General features: G+C 45.3%; 1 protein-coding gene across 2 annotated transcripts in view; it reads left to right on the top strand.

The window, feature by feature from the left end:
• The first annotated feature begins 200 nt into the window (after positions 1 to 200).
• LOC119390928 (splicing factor 3B subunit 4) overlaps positions 201 to 18,467 on the top strand; it is a 65,734-nt gene continuing 47,467 nt past the window's right edge. Inside the window, exons 1-4 of one of the 2 annotated variants that reach the window (XM_037658644.2) lie at positions 201 to 338; positions 5,273 to 5,356; positions 11,928 to 12,073; positions 16,454 to 16,582. In XM_037658644.2, the coding sequence (XP_037514572.1) occupies positions 305 to 338; positions 5,273 to 5,356; positions 11,928 to 12,073; positions 16,454 to 16,582 (393 nt within the window). In that variant the 5' untranslated portion in view covers positions 201 to 304. The remainder of the gene's footprint in view (positions 339 to 5,272; positions 5,357 to 11,927; positions 12,074 to 16,453; positions 16,583 to 18,467) is intronic. The other variant, XM_049414982.1, reaches the window with a different exon arrangement.

The following is an 18,467-nucleotide window of genomic DNA, read 5'->3' as shown; positions in this document are numbered from 1 at the left end:
GGATTCAGATTAATTTATGTGTGGGTTAGAGGTCTAAAACTTTCATTCGTGAAAAAAACTTTAACAATTTGCTTTATTGGGCTGGTTGGTGCCCCATGGTAGACGAAGAATAAAAACAGTGCTAAACACGGGACGAGAAGAGGACACAGCACCGTGTATGTGTCCTCTTTTCGTGCCGTGTTTAGCGCTGTTTTTATTCTTCGTCTACGATTCATGAAAACATTGTGAAAAACGTGAAAATTTTCTATCAGTAACAATTATATAGTAACAATCCATCGTCATTGAGAACACGTTTTATCACAACATGGCCGCTGGCCCAATCGCCGAGCGAAATCAAGGTTTGCGTTTTGTTCAACTAATTTCAACTTTAGTAAGCTTGTGGTCAGCAGTTTAATTGTGTGGAGATTATTTGTACGTGTGTGTCGAGGTTCAAGTGGTCTTGTCTTGCTAACCTTTTGAGTAATATGCGCTGTTTGCTGTCGGCATGTGGTCCGTGTAATCGTCGGGAATACGTTTAGGTGATCGGTTAAATTTAATTACTGAATCGTTATTTAAGTGACTAGAATGCATCAGTAAAAGGGGCTGAACCCATGGCACAATGTTCCAGTAGTTGCCATGCTGAATTTAAGTGTGAAGTAACTTTAGTTGACGTTTGCCGGCACTGGGTAGCTGCGAAAAAAAGTACTGACACCTGAGTTTACGTGACACTGGCTTCGCACACGGTGTATTTGATCGCTATTGAGATCGACCTGTAGCGCATTTGCCTATCACCATTGAATTTATTTCTCAGCCTGTAAAAAGGAGCCAGTTGCGGCAAAGAAATCCGATTGCGTCCGAAAGTGCCTTCGCGTCATTTGCAATTAAAACACGGTTTAGCACCTCCGACTTTTGCCTTCGCGTGCCGATGTTCGTGCCGTGCACTCGAAATGATGCAGTTACTGGTGAATCCACTGCGCGTTGAAAACGAGCTTCACGGCGCGCTGGGCATCTTTGAATGTCCAATCAAGACAGAATTTCAGGCTTGAAGTGAAAGAAAAGGTAGGAGGGAAAGCCCGCATCTTTCTTCCCCCTTCGCGCTCAACCTCCACTTGTGAGAGAATGCTAAAGAAGGTCTTATCGAGATGCTCCAGCGCGTGTTCCTCGCATCGCATGTGCATCTTTTGTCGTGTAACTGGTGCTTTGCAAGTGTTGCACTTTTTAATGTCGGGACACTTTCTTTATTAACGTAGCAGCGCTGCAGGACATGAAATAAGTGCTCACATATTTCCACCAAATTTTAACAGAGTACTGACACAATCTTGAGACATCGCAAAAGGGCTCCATGTTTATAAACGGGTAGGCGCCGTCGACATACTGTGGCGCTTGTAGCGACGTCGCGGCGCGTAGGCTCCGCCCAGCCCAAAGCTCGCCACCGCCCTCTATGATCACGTGACAATTGGCACAGCAGCTTTGCAGCTGCTGTGCCAGTTGTCACGTGGTCTCAGAAGTGCACATACAAAAGCTATGTTGACGTGCAACTCTACCTCTGATAACCTCAACATAACATTAGGTATCTTTACGCCACAAATGTGGCTGATTCGCGAAATGCCATTGACGTTCCTGTAGTCTAGGTCACACGTGTACATTTTAATTTGTTACCTAATGCAAGAATGGACTTCCTAGCCCCGCAAGACGCTATTTGCTACGGTATGAAAATGCGCGGAGTAAAAATACAAACAGGTCCATAATCGTTACGGTAAATAGTACAAAAACAAATTTGCCGGGTTAGTTACTCATTCAAACTTAAAGGGCGATATTGGTGACACTTTAACTGGCGATTCAGCATCGATAACATATTAAACAATTGCTACATGCCATGGACAAGGCTGCTATATATCTGTCAGGTTCGCCATGCCGAACCTGACAGAAATGTAGATATGCTCATGGGTTGCGGCTCCGCCCGTACGCTGAAATCGAGACCGCGAAGGCCTATAGCCCGTAAACAGACTCAGAACATTTCACACTTGCAGTTTGTCTGTGGAGTCTGACAGACATGGAAATGTCTTAATGCGTATCGCAGCCAGAACAGCAGTGTCCAATCCGCTTGTGTTGCATTTGACATCGCAGCCGCACACAACATGAAAAGTACAGCCGAAGTCGTGCTTTAATTCGCTGCTGCATTAATGAACCTAGCCACACCTTTAGTACATGCGAATACTACAAAATCATTTTGAGCCCTCTGACTTCCACATTTTTCAGTCGTGATGAATTTTCCGCATATTACAATGCTATCCACACCGCTTACATATATGCTCTGAGGTAAGCATGCTTGCAATGGCTCCACACAAGGCTTATGCCAAAAAATGCTATGCGAGACTTTACAATGACACACTTTGGACAAACCTAACCGTTTTCATTATAATAAAACGAGCTGCGCAAACCACTCAATTTTTGTCACATCACCGATGAACCGGCGTCGCAGACGAGTTCTCATGTTTAACAGCTGCGGCCAATTTCTTGCGACGGTCTTCGTAACAAGAAAGCGGACAGTGCCTTCCTGCATAAGTAGCCGCAACGCATCTCGTCAGTACACCGTTTTTTTCTTCATTGCACGACGGTAAGCAGTGCACGAACCAGCGAAAATGTGGCAGCAACACGGCAGGCACTGCGTCTTTTGCCTACCGCGCGAAACTAAATGCCCGACGACAGCGCCACTGCATTTTCATGACATATGTCCGGTGCAATTCGTCTATACATAGTGTGCACGTGCGTCATGCAGCGCCCTTTCGTCACTTCCAGAATGCACCGCTGACATGCCTGGGTACCTAATGACGCGGTCGCCGACCGCTGCTGTGTTGTTTCCTCGTGCTTGCGCCCGCTCAGTTCGGCCTCACGATGCAAGCTTGTGCAATTATCAACTGCTGGTGAAGCAAGTCAATTTTGCAGCCCACAAACAGGGAGCAAAGCGTCGGGGTGTTCTCTTTGCCGAAAGTTATTATCCGACATTGTGAACACACATTGCGACTTCCTGAAAACCACCGGCGTGTTTGGCTGGCGCAGATTAAAAGCAATGACTTGAAGAGCCTTGATAATATTCGCGTCTTCAGACGCAACTTCAATATGTGTGAGTGTTATCCAAGCACTTCCATGTAAACAGAGATAGCTTATACCATGATTACCTACAAACTTCGCCATGACCACTGCGTGCCTCCTTCACACGCTGACGCGTGTGAAGCAGGCTGCTGAAACCATGATGACTAACGCGGGGGTTTGGGGGGCTGCATTGAAACAAACAGTGAAAATGGATGTGAAACAAACAAACTTAATTCACTGGCGGTCTGAAGTATAGTGCAATTAAGTCCCCTAGGTTAACATTCCGATCAGTCAGGTAAACTCTCCGTTCATGATTAAACTCGGTACAACGGACACAATATACAAACGAATACACGAGGACTCTCCATTCTTTCTAACCTTTGATGAAATCCTTAAAACAGTCTCCATCATTTTCGGAGGCTCCACTGTACATTAGCGCACAACAACAGAATAAAATGCAACGGAAAAAAAGGGGCACGAATATACCAGACAGAAAAAGTGATAGGCATTACCGGTACGTACCGCGCGAAGTCTCTACCTTGCACTCACATAATCTTTTTTCCCGGCTGTTTCCACAAATGCCGATCAAAGCCTTAGCATCAAAACATATGGAAAGTCTCAATTTTGCGCTGCATGAACTACTTTGTAGCGTGGACAGTATCTGTAAACTTACCTAGCTCAGCAGGATGACTCGTTTTCGATGGGAGCTGTTTTGCTCCACTTATCCACTCGTAAAATATTGTGGCCTGGAGGTACTTTGGGTATGACTTGTCCTTGGGCCACATAATTTGTAGTGAAAACGAGGTAATGTGCCCACGTAGGTCGGGGCAGGCAAGAAGCAGGAGTCTGTGGTGACATCTCTGCTGATGAAAATCCGGTACAGGTCGACGTGTCACACATCTTGATCCTATAGTCTCGTATCGAGCGAACATTCGAGGTCTTCCTGGTCCAATGAGCTCATCGGAGTACGACAGCAAAAAACCGCACTGTTTGATGTTCAACATTGCGCACAGCAACAGCTGACAACCCCTGAACACCTCGTGCTGCAACACGTGTACTGAAGTAGGTAGCCAGGGATGGCAGGAGAGGGCGACAGCGGTGGAAATGACGTCACATGAACAGTGTTAATGCTCTCCACATACCAGGTCAGGCAACACGTATACACTATTTGACGTTAGTTTTAAAATTTTGTCGTTGAACATCTGCAAGCCAGCCCCACCGCAATGGACATTATCCTGACGAGTCAACACAGTTCCACTGAGTTTGCGAATTCTGCATCCTGCATGCAGTCTAAATCACAGCTGGTGAGGGTCGCTGGATGACAACTCACTCATCATTGTTTGCGTGCATCACGAGCAGATTGCAAATCTGTGCGAGTTGCTTTCTTCCGATGACATCACACTTCGATGACACGTCATGGAGAAGCTGCCCCCTCGACATCGAACCGAAAATGTTTTTTTAAGGTAGCAGTATTACAAACAGATTCCGTGTATTCCCAGGCACCACAATACTCTGTTTAGGGTTCTCGACACCAGTGTTCTTATTTAGAACAACAATGCAAAAATATTTTAAATTCATGTCAATACCCCTTTAAGCGGGGCGGGAAATTCAAATGTACCGAGAGCCCGCACAGCTAACTTTCATCCGGGATATCATTGTGTGTATGCAGTTAGATGCTTTTACAGTGCCTAGGCTGCTGGTTTACTTTTTAATTAACATGCCGATATGTTGCCATTTTTCTGCTTCATGCACGATCACGCGCCAAAGATAGAATGAGAAGCTTGTTTGTAAAGTACACGAAATGTATATCAGGCATATGCACAGCGCCAATTTCTTCATAATACTAGGCCATGACAGTTCACCGGTGTCAACACAGTCAGCAACAGTTTAGCTTTGTCTCGAGCAGTGCAGAAGAGTGACCGGGCAAAAAGTGTTTCATCAATGTCTTGTGCACTACCCGAGTCCAACGATGGCACGAACGCGTTATTTGACATTCGGCTAGCAGTCTTGGAACTTCCATGTGCAGAATGACACGGGGCACCATAAGTGTCCTTCACTTACCAAGTATGATGGCCGAGCAACGTGTATCAATGAAGCCAGCATTTAGGCAAGTCTTCGTTAGGCCTTCAACTGTTCGTGTCCCGTACATTGTCAATGATATTTCAAGAATATGTTGGCAGTGGTGTGCATACCTTTTCAGATGCCACCATCTATGTGGGAGGCCTGGATGAGAAGGTGTCGGACACGATCCTGTGGGAGCTGTTTGTCCAGGCGGGACCAGTCGGTGAGTTGCTTTGCTCTAGAACAATAAATAGGGTGGATACGTGTGCTGGTCTAGTTTAGGGTCATCAGCAATGGCATTCAGCCACTGAAGGCATCTTGAGGCAGAGGCGCCTGCCTGCCTGGCATGCATGCTCGCATGTCAGAGGTTCCCCAAGATGCAAGGTGTTGCACAAGTACCCTGCATGCACCCGAACTCCTACGACGTTTTCTGGATTGCAAAATCTTACCCTGTGCCCTCCAATCAGTGTCTTCATCCTACAGGACCAAATCATGCCGAGTTGGTCATGCCCTGTTGCACTTCCATTTTGTGTTGGCTTCGATGTAAACTAACCACACCTGCTCTCTAATAACCACTACCATGACCACTGAGAACATCAATCAAGGCAGTACTGCTGATTGAAAAATGATATTTCATAGTGCTTGAAGTAGTGTTCTCCCTCCTAAACAAAGTTTTAGAATTTTATTCATGAAAAGTGGTTATAAATAGTATGTGCGTACATCCAAGCTCTCCCAATTTGCCCAAGAGACTCCCAAAGCTTGAGCAACCCTCCCACAATTCTCCCAAAAGAACAGCCCTTACCCCACTGCGTAAAAAAAAAATAATAACAGCGGACCACCTCGGTTCCAGAATTTTTAACCTTGGTCTATTGTCGTGGAAGGCTTGTCACTTGCGCCGCTGTGCATTAGTGTCATGCTGGAAATGTGTACTAAGATTAGGAAGGGGCAACAAGATGTCATGGGACACTGTGCATTTCGCCCTTCACACTTATGCATGCACCGTATAATTATGACTACTAGTATGATTTTCGCAATGTGCATGTTAGGGCTAGTTGGTAATCCATGATTTCTTCTTTAGTGGAAAAAACTTTCTAAACAACTTGTATGATCACTGGCTTCTAAAAACATCACTGGCAGAACTGTCTGGGATGCTGCTGCTGCCCCAAGAAACAATAAATAAAAACGCACACCAGTTTTATTTGTTGAGAAAGGGTATGACTTGGCGCCTCCACCCCATGCAGCGGGCGTGTCCTTAAAGGGCCAGTAAACAGGCACCGACTTTTTTTTACACCCCCCAAACATGCTCACCAATTCGTATAGTAGACCGCGGCGATCACATTTTCCGAATATTACAGCGCTGTGCGCTGCGCAGACCCTCCATTTCGAAAAACAATTCCCGCACCTCTTTCCTTCGCCTGACCAATCCCCCTCGAACGCACAGTGACGCAAACTTGCCCCTGGGGACGTACCACTCAGCTCGTCGAATAGTCTAAACCAGGTCTCAACAAGTTACCGTCAATTCCTGTTCCCACCCATCGCTACGAAACTGCACCTTGTTTCTTGGCCCTGCGTTGATCTGGTTTTGGCTACGCAGTTGTTGGGTTGTCACGTGTATATTCCTCGCACTGCATAGCACCTGCACGCACTTCACCTTCGACATGAGCAACACGTGGAGGAAGCGTTGTTCAGTTGTCGGCTGCAAATTGAGCGCAGAGAGGGGGAATCTCCGGTAGCTCGGATGGGTTGCGCTTGCTTGGTTTTCCACTGCACTCATTGCAATCTGGAAGCTTCCCAGACATTTGGGCGCGGTTTACAAAAGGCAGTGGCTATACGTGTAATGAATCGGTTACATAGAAAAACAAAAAGGAGTGCACGTGGCATTGCCCCCCTCTGAAAAAGCATCGTCTCGATGCTTAAAACAGAACATGGAAAGGGAAAAAATATGCATACACAAGGAAACAACAATGATAAAGAAAGCGAAACGTAGAGTCCTCAGGTTCGCTAATGCATATAAAATGGTTTAAGGCGCACGACATGGATGACTTCAGGTCGTGTGCGGCGCCGCTGAGAGTTTGTAATGCCGTCTGGGATGACCTCGTAGTCCAGAGTGCCAAGACGTTGAAGTACCTTGTATGGGCCGAAGTATCGCCAACGAAGTTTTTCACTTAGTCCACGTCGGCGTATAGGTCCGGACCTAGACGCGGTTGCCGGGCTGGTATTCCACGAAGCGTCGCTGAAGATTGTAACGGCGGCTGTCAGTCATCTGCTTCTTGATGCGTAGGCGGGCAAGGTGTCGGAGTGGTCTTCATCCAGGTGGTCCTCGTCACTGACGGTTGGCAGCATGACATCAAGCGTAGTCGAGGGGCTCCTTCCGTAAACTGGCTTGAATGGCGTCATGTGCGTTGTTTCTTGCACTGCCATATTTTAAGCGAATGTTATGTATGGAAGGATGGCGTCCCATGTCTTGTTTTCGACATCAACGTACATGGCCAGCATGTCAGCGATGGTCTTATTTAGACGCTCGGTGAGGTCATTGGTCTGTGAGGGGTAGGCGGTGGTACAGTGGTGGCTTGTCTGGCTGTATCCCAAGATCGCCTTCATTAAGTCAGCAGTAAAGGCCGTGCCTCTGTCGGTGATGAGGACTTCTGGGGCGCCATGACAAACGACAATGTTCTGAACGAAGAACTTGGCTACCTCGGCGACACTTCCTTTAGGCAGGGCCCTGGTTTCGGCATAGCGGGTGAGGTAGTCCATGGCTACGATGATCTACTTGTCGGTTGACGTCGACGTTGGAAATTCCCCCAGCAAATCCTTCCCGATCTGCTGGAAGGGTCTACGAGGTCAATGGATTGGCTGAAGAAATCCCACTTGCCTTGTCGACAGTGTCTTGCGTCGCTGACAGTCCCGGCATATCCTCACATAACGAGCGATGTCAGCGGTTAGGCGTGGCCAGTAGTACTTTTCTTGTATCCTTGTGAGTGGGCGAGAAAAACCGAGGTGCCTAGCCGTCAGGTCGTCGTGCAGGGTCTGCAGAATTTCTGGTTGCAGTGTTGAAGGTACAACAGCAAAGTAGTTGGCTCGGGCCGGCGAGAAGTTTTTCTTTTCGAGGATGTCGTTCTGCAAGAAAAACGACGCCAATCCTTGCCTGGAAACCTTGGGTACAACGGTGGTCTTGCCTTTCAAGTACTCTGCCAGGCATCTCAGTTCCGGGTCGGTTTGCTGTTTTTCGGCGAAGTCATTGGCACTTATGGGTCCCAAGAAGCTGTCTTGACGGCAATGGTGACGCTTAATGATGGCAAAAATGGCGGCAACGGTGACGCTAAAAATCCGTCGAGAGCGTACATATAATTGCTATCGCAATAAAAAGAAACTTTAATTATGGCAGCTTCGCACTAGTGGTGCCAAGCCTGAAGGAAGAGTCTCTTTATTTTGTCCTTTCTTTGTTCTATTTCTTTCTCTTTCTCTTTGCGCTCTTCCTGTCTTTCTTTCTCTTGCCTTTCCCTCTCTGTCTATTTATTGCTTCTTTCTTTCTGTCTTTCTTTCTGCTTCTGTCTCTCTATTTCTATCTTCCTTTCTTTCAGTCTTGCTCTCTGTTTTCTCTATCTCTTTTTCGTTTCTTATCGTTTTCTTCTCTCTCTCTGTCTTTTTCTGCCTTTTTATTTTTTTATGTATTTATTCCCGTTCTTTCTCTTTCTATTGCTACCTTTCTTTCTCTATTTTCCTCTCTTTCCTACTCTCTCCCTTTCACGTGCTCCACTTCGCCGAGCAGAGTTTTCGTTTGACGCTCGTACCTGCTATACTTGGTTGTGGGGCTTGCCCCAATTTCTGTCGCTCGTACTCACCTGATGAGTTTTGGTTTTGCACGACGGAGCACAAGTTGCTGATAGCTTAAACAGCTTCGCTGTTAAAAAATGAGGAGCCATTCCACTGTGTAAGCTGGACCCAGCGAAGCCTTTTAGTGCCTGCCAGTTTGGTATGTAAGGCCAAGTTGTTAACGGCCGGGCTGTTAACGCACATTACGCATTATTTTTTTGCACTGCTCTCTAGAGGGCACTAGGGAATGCCCTAGCCGTATACAGCTTCGCTGTAAAAGGAAAACGAAGTTTGTTAAATCATGTGTAGGGGGGGGGGGGTCCCGTTGAACACACTTTCGGACACTTTTGTGGATGCTTGGCTTAAAGCAGTTCTCGATCTTCCAGGTAACCTAGCGCATGAGCGAGCGATAGTCTGGAAGAAGTGCGAGAATGCTCTTGCTACAGCACAGACAGGGCCTCAGAAGGAGGGGAGGGAGTGTCGGAAGAAGTTGGCTTTCTGAGCTCAGCTAAGTGACGTCATGTTGCGCCCAGCGATGCAATCTATCGAAGAGAAAAAGAACCAGGCCTTTGCCTTTGAGTCGCTTTAGGGGAATGCATTGGCGATAGTGTGAAACTTTAGCATTGAAACACTGTTGTATGTTGCGGCATTTGTCTACCACTTCTGCTGATAATTACGTAGATGTATTTAGGGTGTTATGTCATAAAGTACAGTTTCCAGTATCCAGTATTTTGTTTATTTGGCAATTTTGAAAAAAACGTCGCTGAATAGGTCATTCGAGAACACTCAAGTGCATGACGCCATTATTTTTGCATTATTAAGTGAAATACAGAGGGCTCCCGGGATGATTTTCTCCGTGAGATTTGCAATGAATTGAAATATTTCTAGGTCTTCATAAGAACCCTATAATAATTATTCAGGTCTTTGAATGTAAATGCAGCATGCTTCTCCAGTGTACTTCAGGATGTGAAATTAGCTGCTCCAGCATGCTCCAAGATGCAAAATTAGCTGCTCCAAAGTTCTCCAAGATGGAACTTTTTGCTGCTCCAGAGTGCTCCAAAATGAAAATTTTGCTGCTCCAAAAATTGCTCCAAATCAGAAGTCCTCGGTAGCATCGCTGGGTAAACTGCGTGAGTGTATCTATCGCTAATCATGAGGGTGTAGACTGTACCGCACGCTCCGCTGCTGGCATTTAATTCGGCACCGATAGTACGTGTAATGTGCGTCCAACTCGCCCAATCCACGCTACTTGTCTGCAATAACACGCTGGTCAGTGAATTTATCGATTTTATTTCGTCGGTAAATGTTTGTACACTGGTCCACCTGACTACGATTGAGCGAAGTGTGAATTTTCATTCGACTCAAGTGCTGTTTATACAACACTAAGTTTTTTGAATAAGCCCTAAAATTGATTGCGCTCCTCTTCCAAAGCAGCGTAGACTCTCGTTAACTCTCTTGGTGAGACTTTTACGCTTTCACATTAGACATGTCAACGCCACCCAGCCCACTGAGTTATGCCACTAACTCAGGGACATAATCCCGAGCGCGATGGCTGTGGGTAGCTAGAAGATACATTAAACGTAAATGTTTCTCAACCTTCTGTGAGGCCGGCAGCCACTTAAAGAACTATTGCTAGAAGAAAATACAGTTAGTAGTCGAAGAGTGTCGTGCGACACGAGCGAACTATAATGAAAATGCAGCTGCTCTAGCCAGAGCCTAGCAGACAACAAAAGGCAAATCCCCCTGCTTGCGTCACCAGAGCGCCGTTCGCAGCGCCGCCATCGGTAGCATGCGAGGCGAATTGCCTCTTCATTGCCTTGGACTGAGCCATGGTGCCATCCTTCAGGACCCTTTTTAGTCGGGGGAAGAAAACGATATCTGACGGAGGGATATTGGGCTCTAGGACGGCTGGGGAAGCTGTGTGATGCCATGATTGGTCAGGAAAGGAAGTCCATGACAGCAAAGGCAGTGTAGTTCAGTGCATCGGAGCCTCCATGATGCAGCGATTGCTCAACGGATGCAGCCAAATTGGAATCCGCCTTAGTGGATTCCAATTCTTTTAAATAAGGGCATTTTCTTTAAAGGGACCCTGCAACACTTTTCCAAGTATCCATAGATTTGGCTTCACTAAAGGAGTTTATTGCCTCATGAATCGACCATCGCAAAAATTTTTAGAATCCGTCAAGTACGAGCGGAGTTAGTCAAGTATGAGCGGAGTTACGGAGATTTGTTGTACGCTGTAATTGCTTTCTCTCTTCACTCGTCCTGACGAACACACTGGAAGCTAAGCAGGGAGGGATGGCATGGGGGAAAGAAGTCACAACATCACACACACGTCATTACCTTGAGCACTTTTTTTTTTATGCGCGGCCTACTTTCAGTGTGATGGTGAGCAGGCACGTGGTGGTTTCTCATGGTGGCTGCAGTAATTATATGCAGCCCACAGTGCTCAAATCAGATCAGCCAATGGCTGTGAATTTGGGTATATGGCATCATTTGTAGAAAGAAGAGAAAACGATTTAAAATTTATTGTCAATTCCAGGTCGCATGCTGCACTATAGTGGTTGGCTAGCGTGTTCTCAGGAGCCTCGACTACCAATCGGCAGCGTTTTCTGACCATACTGAGAAAGTGTTACAGTGCCTGGGGGTTCAGCGGGGGTGGATACCGGGTCGTTAGGCATGTCAGCATTAATGGAGATACCCCACTTCGGACACCATATTCAGCCGAGGAACGAGGTGGACTGCTGGCAAGTGGAAACCAAAAACTTTATCCCCTGTCTCCAAATCCCCTTATATACATGACATTTAGTGCATGGTACATAAGCCCCCTTATGGCCACATGCTTCAAGGCATACTGGTAGGGACCTCTACAATTTTGACCATGTACAGTGGACTCCTCTGTGCTGATTGATGATGAAATATTGTTCCCCTTCTAATCTGTTGAATACTGCATTGACCTTTTGCATTTGTGTGGTATGCAGTAAACGTGCACATGCCCAAGGACCGGGTGACTGGCCACCACCAGGGTTACGGCTTTGTGGAGTTTCTAGGAGAGGAGGACGCTGACTATGCCATCAAGATCATGAACATGATCAAGTTATACGGAAAGCCCATCCGCGTCAACAAGGTATGCATTTCCAAAGCATGCAACTCGTCTAGTCGATCTTCGACGAGTACTTTGCGATGAAATCAGGGATGCCAAGTCAAGCCCTGCTTCACGGAGATTGTTACAAGTTTCCCCACAACAATGCATAGTGTGCATTTCTGGCCAATCACCAATTATGGCACTGAGTGCACACGGGTGTTGTAATTTCATCTTGAGATGTTCTCATGACTGTTAGATTGGTCTATAGACAATCTTGAAAATGCAGAAAAAAAATTAGACAGCCAATCTGCCAAACAGCATGCTGCCATGCCATATATTTTGCATATTGCTTGATCTATGTTCACTATACGGCAGAATAGGCTCCACAGTTAAAAATAAAGAACTGGGAATTCAACTAAAACCATGAAGTTGGCAACATGCTTTGCATTCTTATAGAGCCAGCAAACAGGCTCAGTCTTTTTTTTTACACCCCCCAAACAAGCTCGGCAATTCGGACAGTAAACCGCGGCGATCACCTTTTCCAAATATTACAGCGCTGCGCAGACCCTCCATTTCGCAAAACAATTTGCGCGCCTCTTTCCTTCGCCTGACCAATCCCCCACGTATGTGCAGTGACACAAACTTGCCTATGGGCAACTTGACATACCGCTGAGCTCTTCGATTGGTCTGAACCAGGTCTCAACAAGTTAACATCAGTTCCTGTTCCCACCCACCGCTACGAAACTGCACCTCGTTTCTTGGCCCTGTGGTGATGCGGTTTTGGCCACGCAGTTGTCGGGTTGTCGCGCATGTATTCCTCGCACTGCATAGCACCTGCAAGCACTTTGCCTTCGACATGAGCTACACATGGAGGAAGCGTTGTTCAGTTGTCGGCTGCAAACCAAGCAGAGAGAGGGGTAATCTCTGGTAGCTCGGACGGGTCACGCTTGCTTGGTTTTCCCATTGCACGCATGGCAAGCGGGGTTCTCCACGCTTTTCTCTCGTGCCCCTTCATCGTCTTGGAAAGCAAGCATGCATTCCTGCTGCGTTGTGAACTGTCACAAAGGTTTAAAAATACCGAAGAGCCGAAAATTGCCCATCAAGTTCTACTGTTACCAATGGAAGCAGTGGGAGGAGCAGAGACGTCAAGATTGGATTATGGCAGTTCACCGAACTAAGCGATGCTTTCACAATCTTGTCACCTTGAAGCAGTTTTTGTCGCACACAGTATTACCAACTATTGATGGGGAGAAACGCGATGGCCTTGCTCATTTGAAAGGGAAGTGCATTATTAAAGTGAAGCTACAACAAATAGACAGACACTGTAGATTTCGAGACTGCGCTGTCTTTCCAAGTAAACCATTTGTAAGTGACAGCAGCGGAGCATGTTATGTAAGCGGAGCATGTAAGTGACAGCAGCGGAGCACAGTTTAAATACCGTACTGTGAGTACTACAAATGTTTTATTCAGCTGATGGCGGTACATTTCCCATTGCGGCTCAAGTGTAAACAGAATTAAGCGGCATGTTTGCACTGAGCGTTTATATATTGGCATTGCATGCAACACGCCGTGATTGCTTAGCAGGCTGAGGTGTTGCACTGCTAAGATCGAGGTCGTGGGTTTGATTCCGGCATATGGCAGCTGCATTTCGATGGGAGCGAAATGCAGTAACACTGGCGTACTTAGATTTAGGTGCACGTTAAAGAACCCCAGGTGGCCGAAATTAATCCAAGGTCGCCAACCACGGCGTGCCTTATAATGATATCGTGGTTTTGGCTAGTAAAATATTATAGCTTTGCATGCGCGTGAGCCGCAGGCGATATACAGCTGCCGCTTTGGAAACGAGCTGAAAAAAAGAACCAAGGCAGCAATAAAATTTTCGATGGCTTTGCGAAACCAGATGCGGTTGTCATCGGGGACAAATCTTGGCGTAATCATAAACATGCGTGATCCCAGTAGGTATTACATAGTGTGATGCTGACTAAGCGAGCTGTTGAAGCAACCAAAGTGACATTCGAATCAGTCAACACGGTGCGTGATCAGGTGTCGGTATTATCTGAAATGAAACACGCCGCTGTAGGAAACATGCATGGTCGAAGTGGGCATGAAACATCTTTTTGTGCCTCGTCATTATGCTGTCAATTAGAGCTGTAAAAAAATCCAAGGTGGCATTAAACTTACGATCCGACGTTGTTATCATCCAATGCAAACCTCGGCAAAAGTGAAACTGCCATGAAATTGAACACTGCGCATTGCATTGCTGCCAGCGACTCGAAAAGGCCAACGTAAATTTATGCTCTTCACACTGAGCTGATAATAAGTTTGAAGCCGCACGAAAAACTTGGCATCCAAGCAATCGAAAGTCGAGCGCTGTACAAATGCACGCGAAAGCGTGGTGGTTGTTTGCTGAAAGCTCCGAGGAGACAGTACTGCCGCAACAATTGTGCGTTTTACCGGCAACATAATTACAGAGCACGTGCGGCAATGTAGACAATAAACAACCAGGAGCCGCAGCAAGCGGAAGTGCATTGCAACTGATTGAGCTCGCCGATGACGTCAATTGGTGATGTCGTGTCACGTTGCCGAAGAGGGTGGAGTCATGACGATGGGCTACGTCTTCCCCTCCTTGTAGCGGAGAAGGGTGGCGAGGCCGCGCGAAAATTTGAAACCAGCTGAAACGGATGTTCTAATCCCTGTAGCTTCCTTAGTATAGCACATATTCGTAAAATTCTTGCGGCAGCATGTTCACATAGCAAAAGGGCGCGTAATTCTCTGCATTACAATTTTTGGACCTCGGGGTTGTTTACTGGCCCTTTAAGGGGGGAAGCTGCTTTTTGGGGGCAGAAGTTGCCAAAGAAATCGATTTTATGGAAATGTTGTTTTTGGATTCTGCCATTACTGATGTATAACCTCCCCAATTTTCTTGCATCCTAGGTCAGTAGTTTAGCCATAACAGCTTTTTATTATGACACCAGCAACCGGCGGTGTTTTGTTCATTGCCAGGGTGCATACAGGCCCTTGAAACCCTTGAAAACACGTGAATCATTGCCGGCGTGCATACATGTCTTTGAAACCCTTGAAAACACAGGAATTTGAAAAGTACATTTTCATGCCCTTGAAAGTCCTGGAATATTTTTCTGTCCTTGAAATCCCTTGAATTTCAGTAGCAAAATGTGACCTGCTTTCTGTCCTCTTTGTCCACGAATGTCCACAGTGGCCACAAAGTAGACAGTGCTACCTGCTTTCTGTGCTAGATTAGCATTGACCGGGCAAACTTTCCATTTCAGAAGCAGTACGCACTCTTTTGCAGGACTTACGGAGAACAAAAAACACCATTAATGAAGTGCTGGCTCCCTGCCTGTTTATGCACTTCATGCCTGTTTCCTTCCCCACCTGGATTTCTCTCTACTTACTCTGTCCTTGCGACTTTACGCCTGCATTTGTGCTGCTTTTTTTTCCCCTTCAAGCAAGCGGTGCACTCTACCATAGGGAAGCCCAGCTATTACTAGAGAAGTGTCAGCAGCTGCTGCAAACTACTTTAGATGAGAGCGAGTCTAGACATTCAGTATAGTAATAAGAATATATGTATTAGTGCAATAAAACTAGTCAGACTTTTGAAACTTTTAGTTCATGCAATATCTGTAGCAGGGCCTTGAATGTCCTTTCAAGCCTGTACGAATCCTGAAAGCTATTTTCCCTGTTTTGTTTTTTTGTAACCTTACAATCTTTTATGAAGCTTTTCTCGGCTATGGCACACTCAGTTTTAATCATTCTTTGTCTTCCTAAAAGGCTGAGTGTTCAATGAGTGCAATAAGGTGCCAAATGCTACTTTCGGAAGTTATACATTTTTCGAAAGGTTGGAATAAGAAAAGTGCTTTTTCTTAGTCATCCGAATGAGAACTTTGAAGCTTCATAACTTTTGTTCTAGGACAGCTACAACCATAAGATTACACTTGTTGTACTCCTTAACATGTATAGAATCCAATGACGTTTAACTCTGCAAGATCTGTGCAGCCAGTTTGATAAATATGTAATGAAATGGTGTTTCCTCTAATTCATTTTAAAATTAATGGCATAGTCTACATAAAAACTGGGTTGGCATTTGATATCAGCGCATGGAAATACTACATAATCAATGAGCTGTTCATCATCCAAGCTTAAATGATGTAACACTTCATGTCGAAAAATCACTTCCCCCCATGAAAGAAAAAAATGTCAGAGTTCAGAATGTACACAACTTCAGTGCATTGCATTTTAAAGCAATCATTTTGCATTTGTGCACTCACTATAAAAATTTGTGCACTCACTATAAAAACTGTTTACTATATAAGTGCTGCTAGAAGGAAGCACTAAACATTTGCTTAATGATGGATCAGTGCAGACCACCAGTGTCTTGACTTTGGATCCTACGATTGCTTTCAGGCGTCAGCGCACCAGAAGAACCTAGACGTTGGTGCAAACATTTTCATTGGCAACCTGGACCCAGAGGTGGATGAGAAGCTCCTCTACGACACCTTTTCGGCGTTTGGTGTAATTCTTCAGACACCCAAGGTGAAGACCTATCTTGCATGTTTTTACAATCAATCAATCAGTATGTATTCAATCAACTTAATAAAAAAAATGGTTACAAAAAGTATTTGGACCATTAGCCTGTGTGGCTAGTTAGTGGTCCAATCTATTACATGAGTATTTTATTACATGTCAGGAGCAGAGGTGCAGTTAATATTATTATGAATCTATATACAAATTCATTGACAGGGTAGCTTCTAAGGTATATTTTATCTAATTAAATACACATGACAATAAATGCTAAATTGCTGCAATATGCTAAATACACAAGCAATAAAGAACAACTAAAGGCATACATTGTAAAAATACAGAAGATAGTGATACCAGAAAATAATTAGCACAGTTTGTGCACAAAATTAACTGCATTGAAGAATCAAAACAATTGAACTGACATGAGAACTAGAAACAAAAAAAATAAAGAAAAATATGCCAGGTGAGTCATAAAAAAGTGGGGACGAGAGCTTAACTTTGGTTAAGAACATGAATGATTTACAAAGTGCATTTTAAAGTTGCGGGCAAGTTTAATTTCAAGTGGAATTGCGTTTCAGATTTTAGCACCAGTGATTTGGATTAACGGTTCGGTTAATCCGAACGGTTAATTGAAGTTAATTGAACGGTTAATTGAACTTGCCATTGCCTGCATGCCTTGTGTTACGGGTCGGGTTAGAAAACGTACTCGCAGGTAGTGGAAAGTTGGTGTTAACGATAGAATTAATCAACATCGCGGTTTTATAATTTCGCTGAGACGTGAAAGGCAGTATTCGAATAGATGAAAACAAATCTGAGCTTGGGCAAGAAGAGGATGAGGATATAATATTTCTTAAAGGGCCCCTAAACCACCTCCGACATTTTTTCGAAGATTTCAAGTAAACACGCGTATTGTGTGCAGAATGCCGTCCGATCAACGATGCCACATGCAGGGCTTAAAGTCTGCCTTCATTGAAGGGGGGGCCCGCCCACTTAGGGCGGCGACCTATAGATATAGGTTGCCGCCCTAAGTGGATGAATATATACGGATGAATAAAGCAGTTCCTCGTAAGATATATATATATATATATACACTTAAATCTCATTATAACAAAGTCACATCTGCCACGAAAATAACTTTGTTATATCCGAAAATTTGTTATAAACGTTTATTTGTAACACTGTATCTACTACAAGACTATTCTTAACTTGATTCGTTGTAACCGATAATTCGTTATATTCGTGTTCGTTATATCGAGGTTTGAGTGTATATCTTATGAGAACATGCGACCCTGAAAAAGAACACGGGTCACATGTTCTGTTTCCGGGTCACACCATATATCGTCATCATCATCATCACGCATTGAATGTGCTTGATGAGCAGGTCACTGTTCCGCCTTTCTCCAGCATCATCATTTCTGTCGGCACCGAAGAAAGCACAGACTTGAAAGGAGTCATCGAGGGCGGCCAGCATCGGTTGGTCCGTCACTTCATTTTCTTCACAAGAGGAATAGCCGAACTTCATGGAGGGAAAGCAGAGGTGACACTCACAAATTTCAGCAACGAATACAAGTGCATCAACAAAGGCACGACAGTTGCCTTTATCGAAGAAATTGTGGAAGCCAGCAATCCTTTCACCCTCACAGATATTACCGAGCCTTCTGCAACAACGCAAGGGCCAGAACCCACTTTTGACGTCAACCCTAGTCTTCCCCAGCACAGGCAAGAACAGATCAAAGCCTTGCTCCGACAATACAAGGACTGCTTCTCGTCGTTATCGCAGATTCAACAAAGACCAGTTGCAAAACACGGCATTGTAACAGAAGACTATACTCGACCAATTCGTCAGAGCCCGTATCGAGTTTCAACGCGAGAACATGAGGCAATTAATAAACAAGTC

Source organism: Rhipicephalus sanguineus, chromosome 4 (genome assembly GCF_013339695.2).
Source record: "Rhipicephalus sanguineus isolate Rsan-2018 chromosome 4, BIME_Rsan_1.4, whole genome shotgun sequence".
Lineage (NCBI taxonomy): Eukaryota > Metazoa > Arthropoda > Arachnida > Ixodida > Ixodidae > Rhipicephalus > Rhipicephalus sanguineus.
Note: the sequence above shows the minus strand (reverse complement) of the source record. Positions and strands in the feature narration are given on the sequence as shown.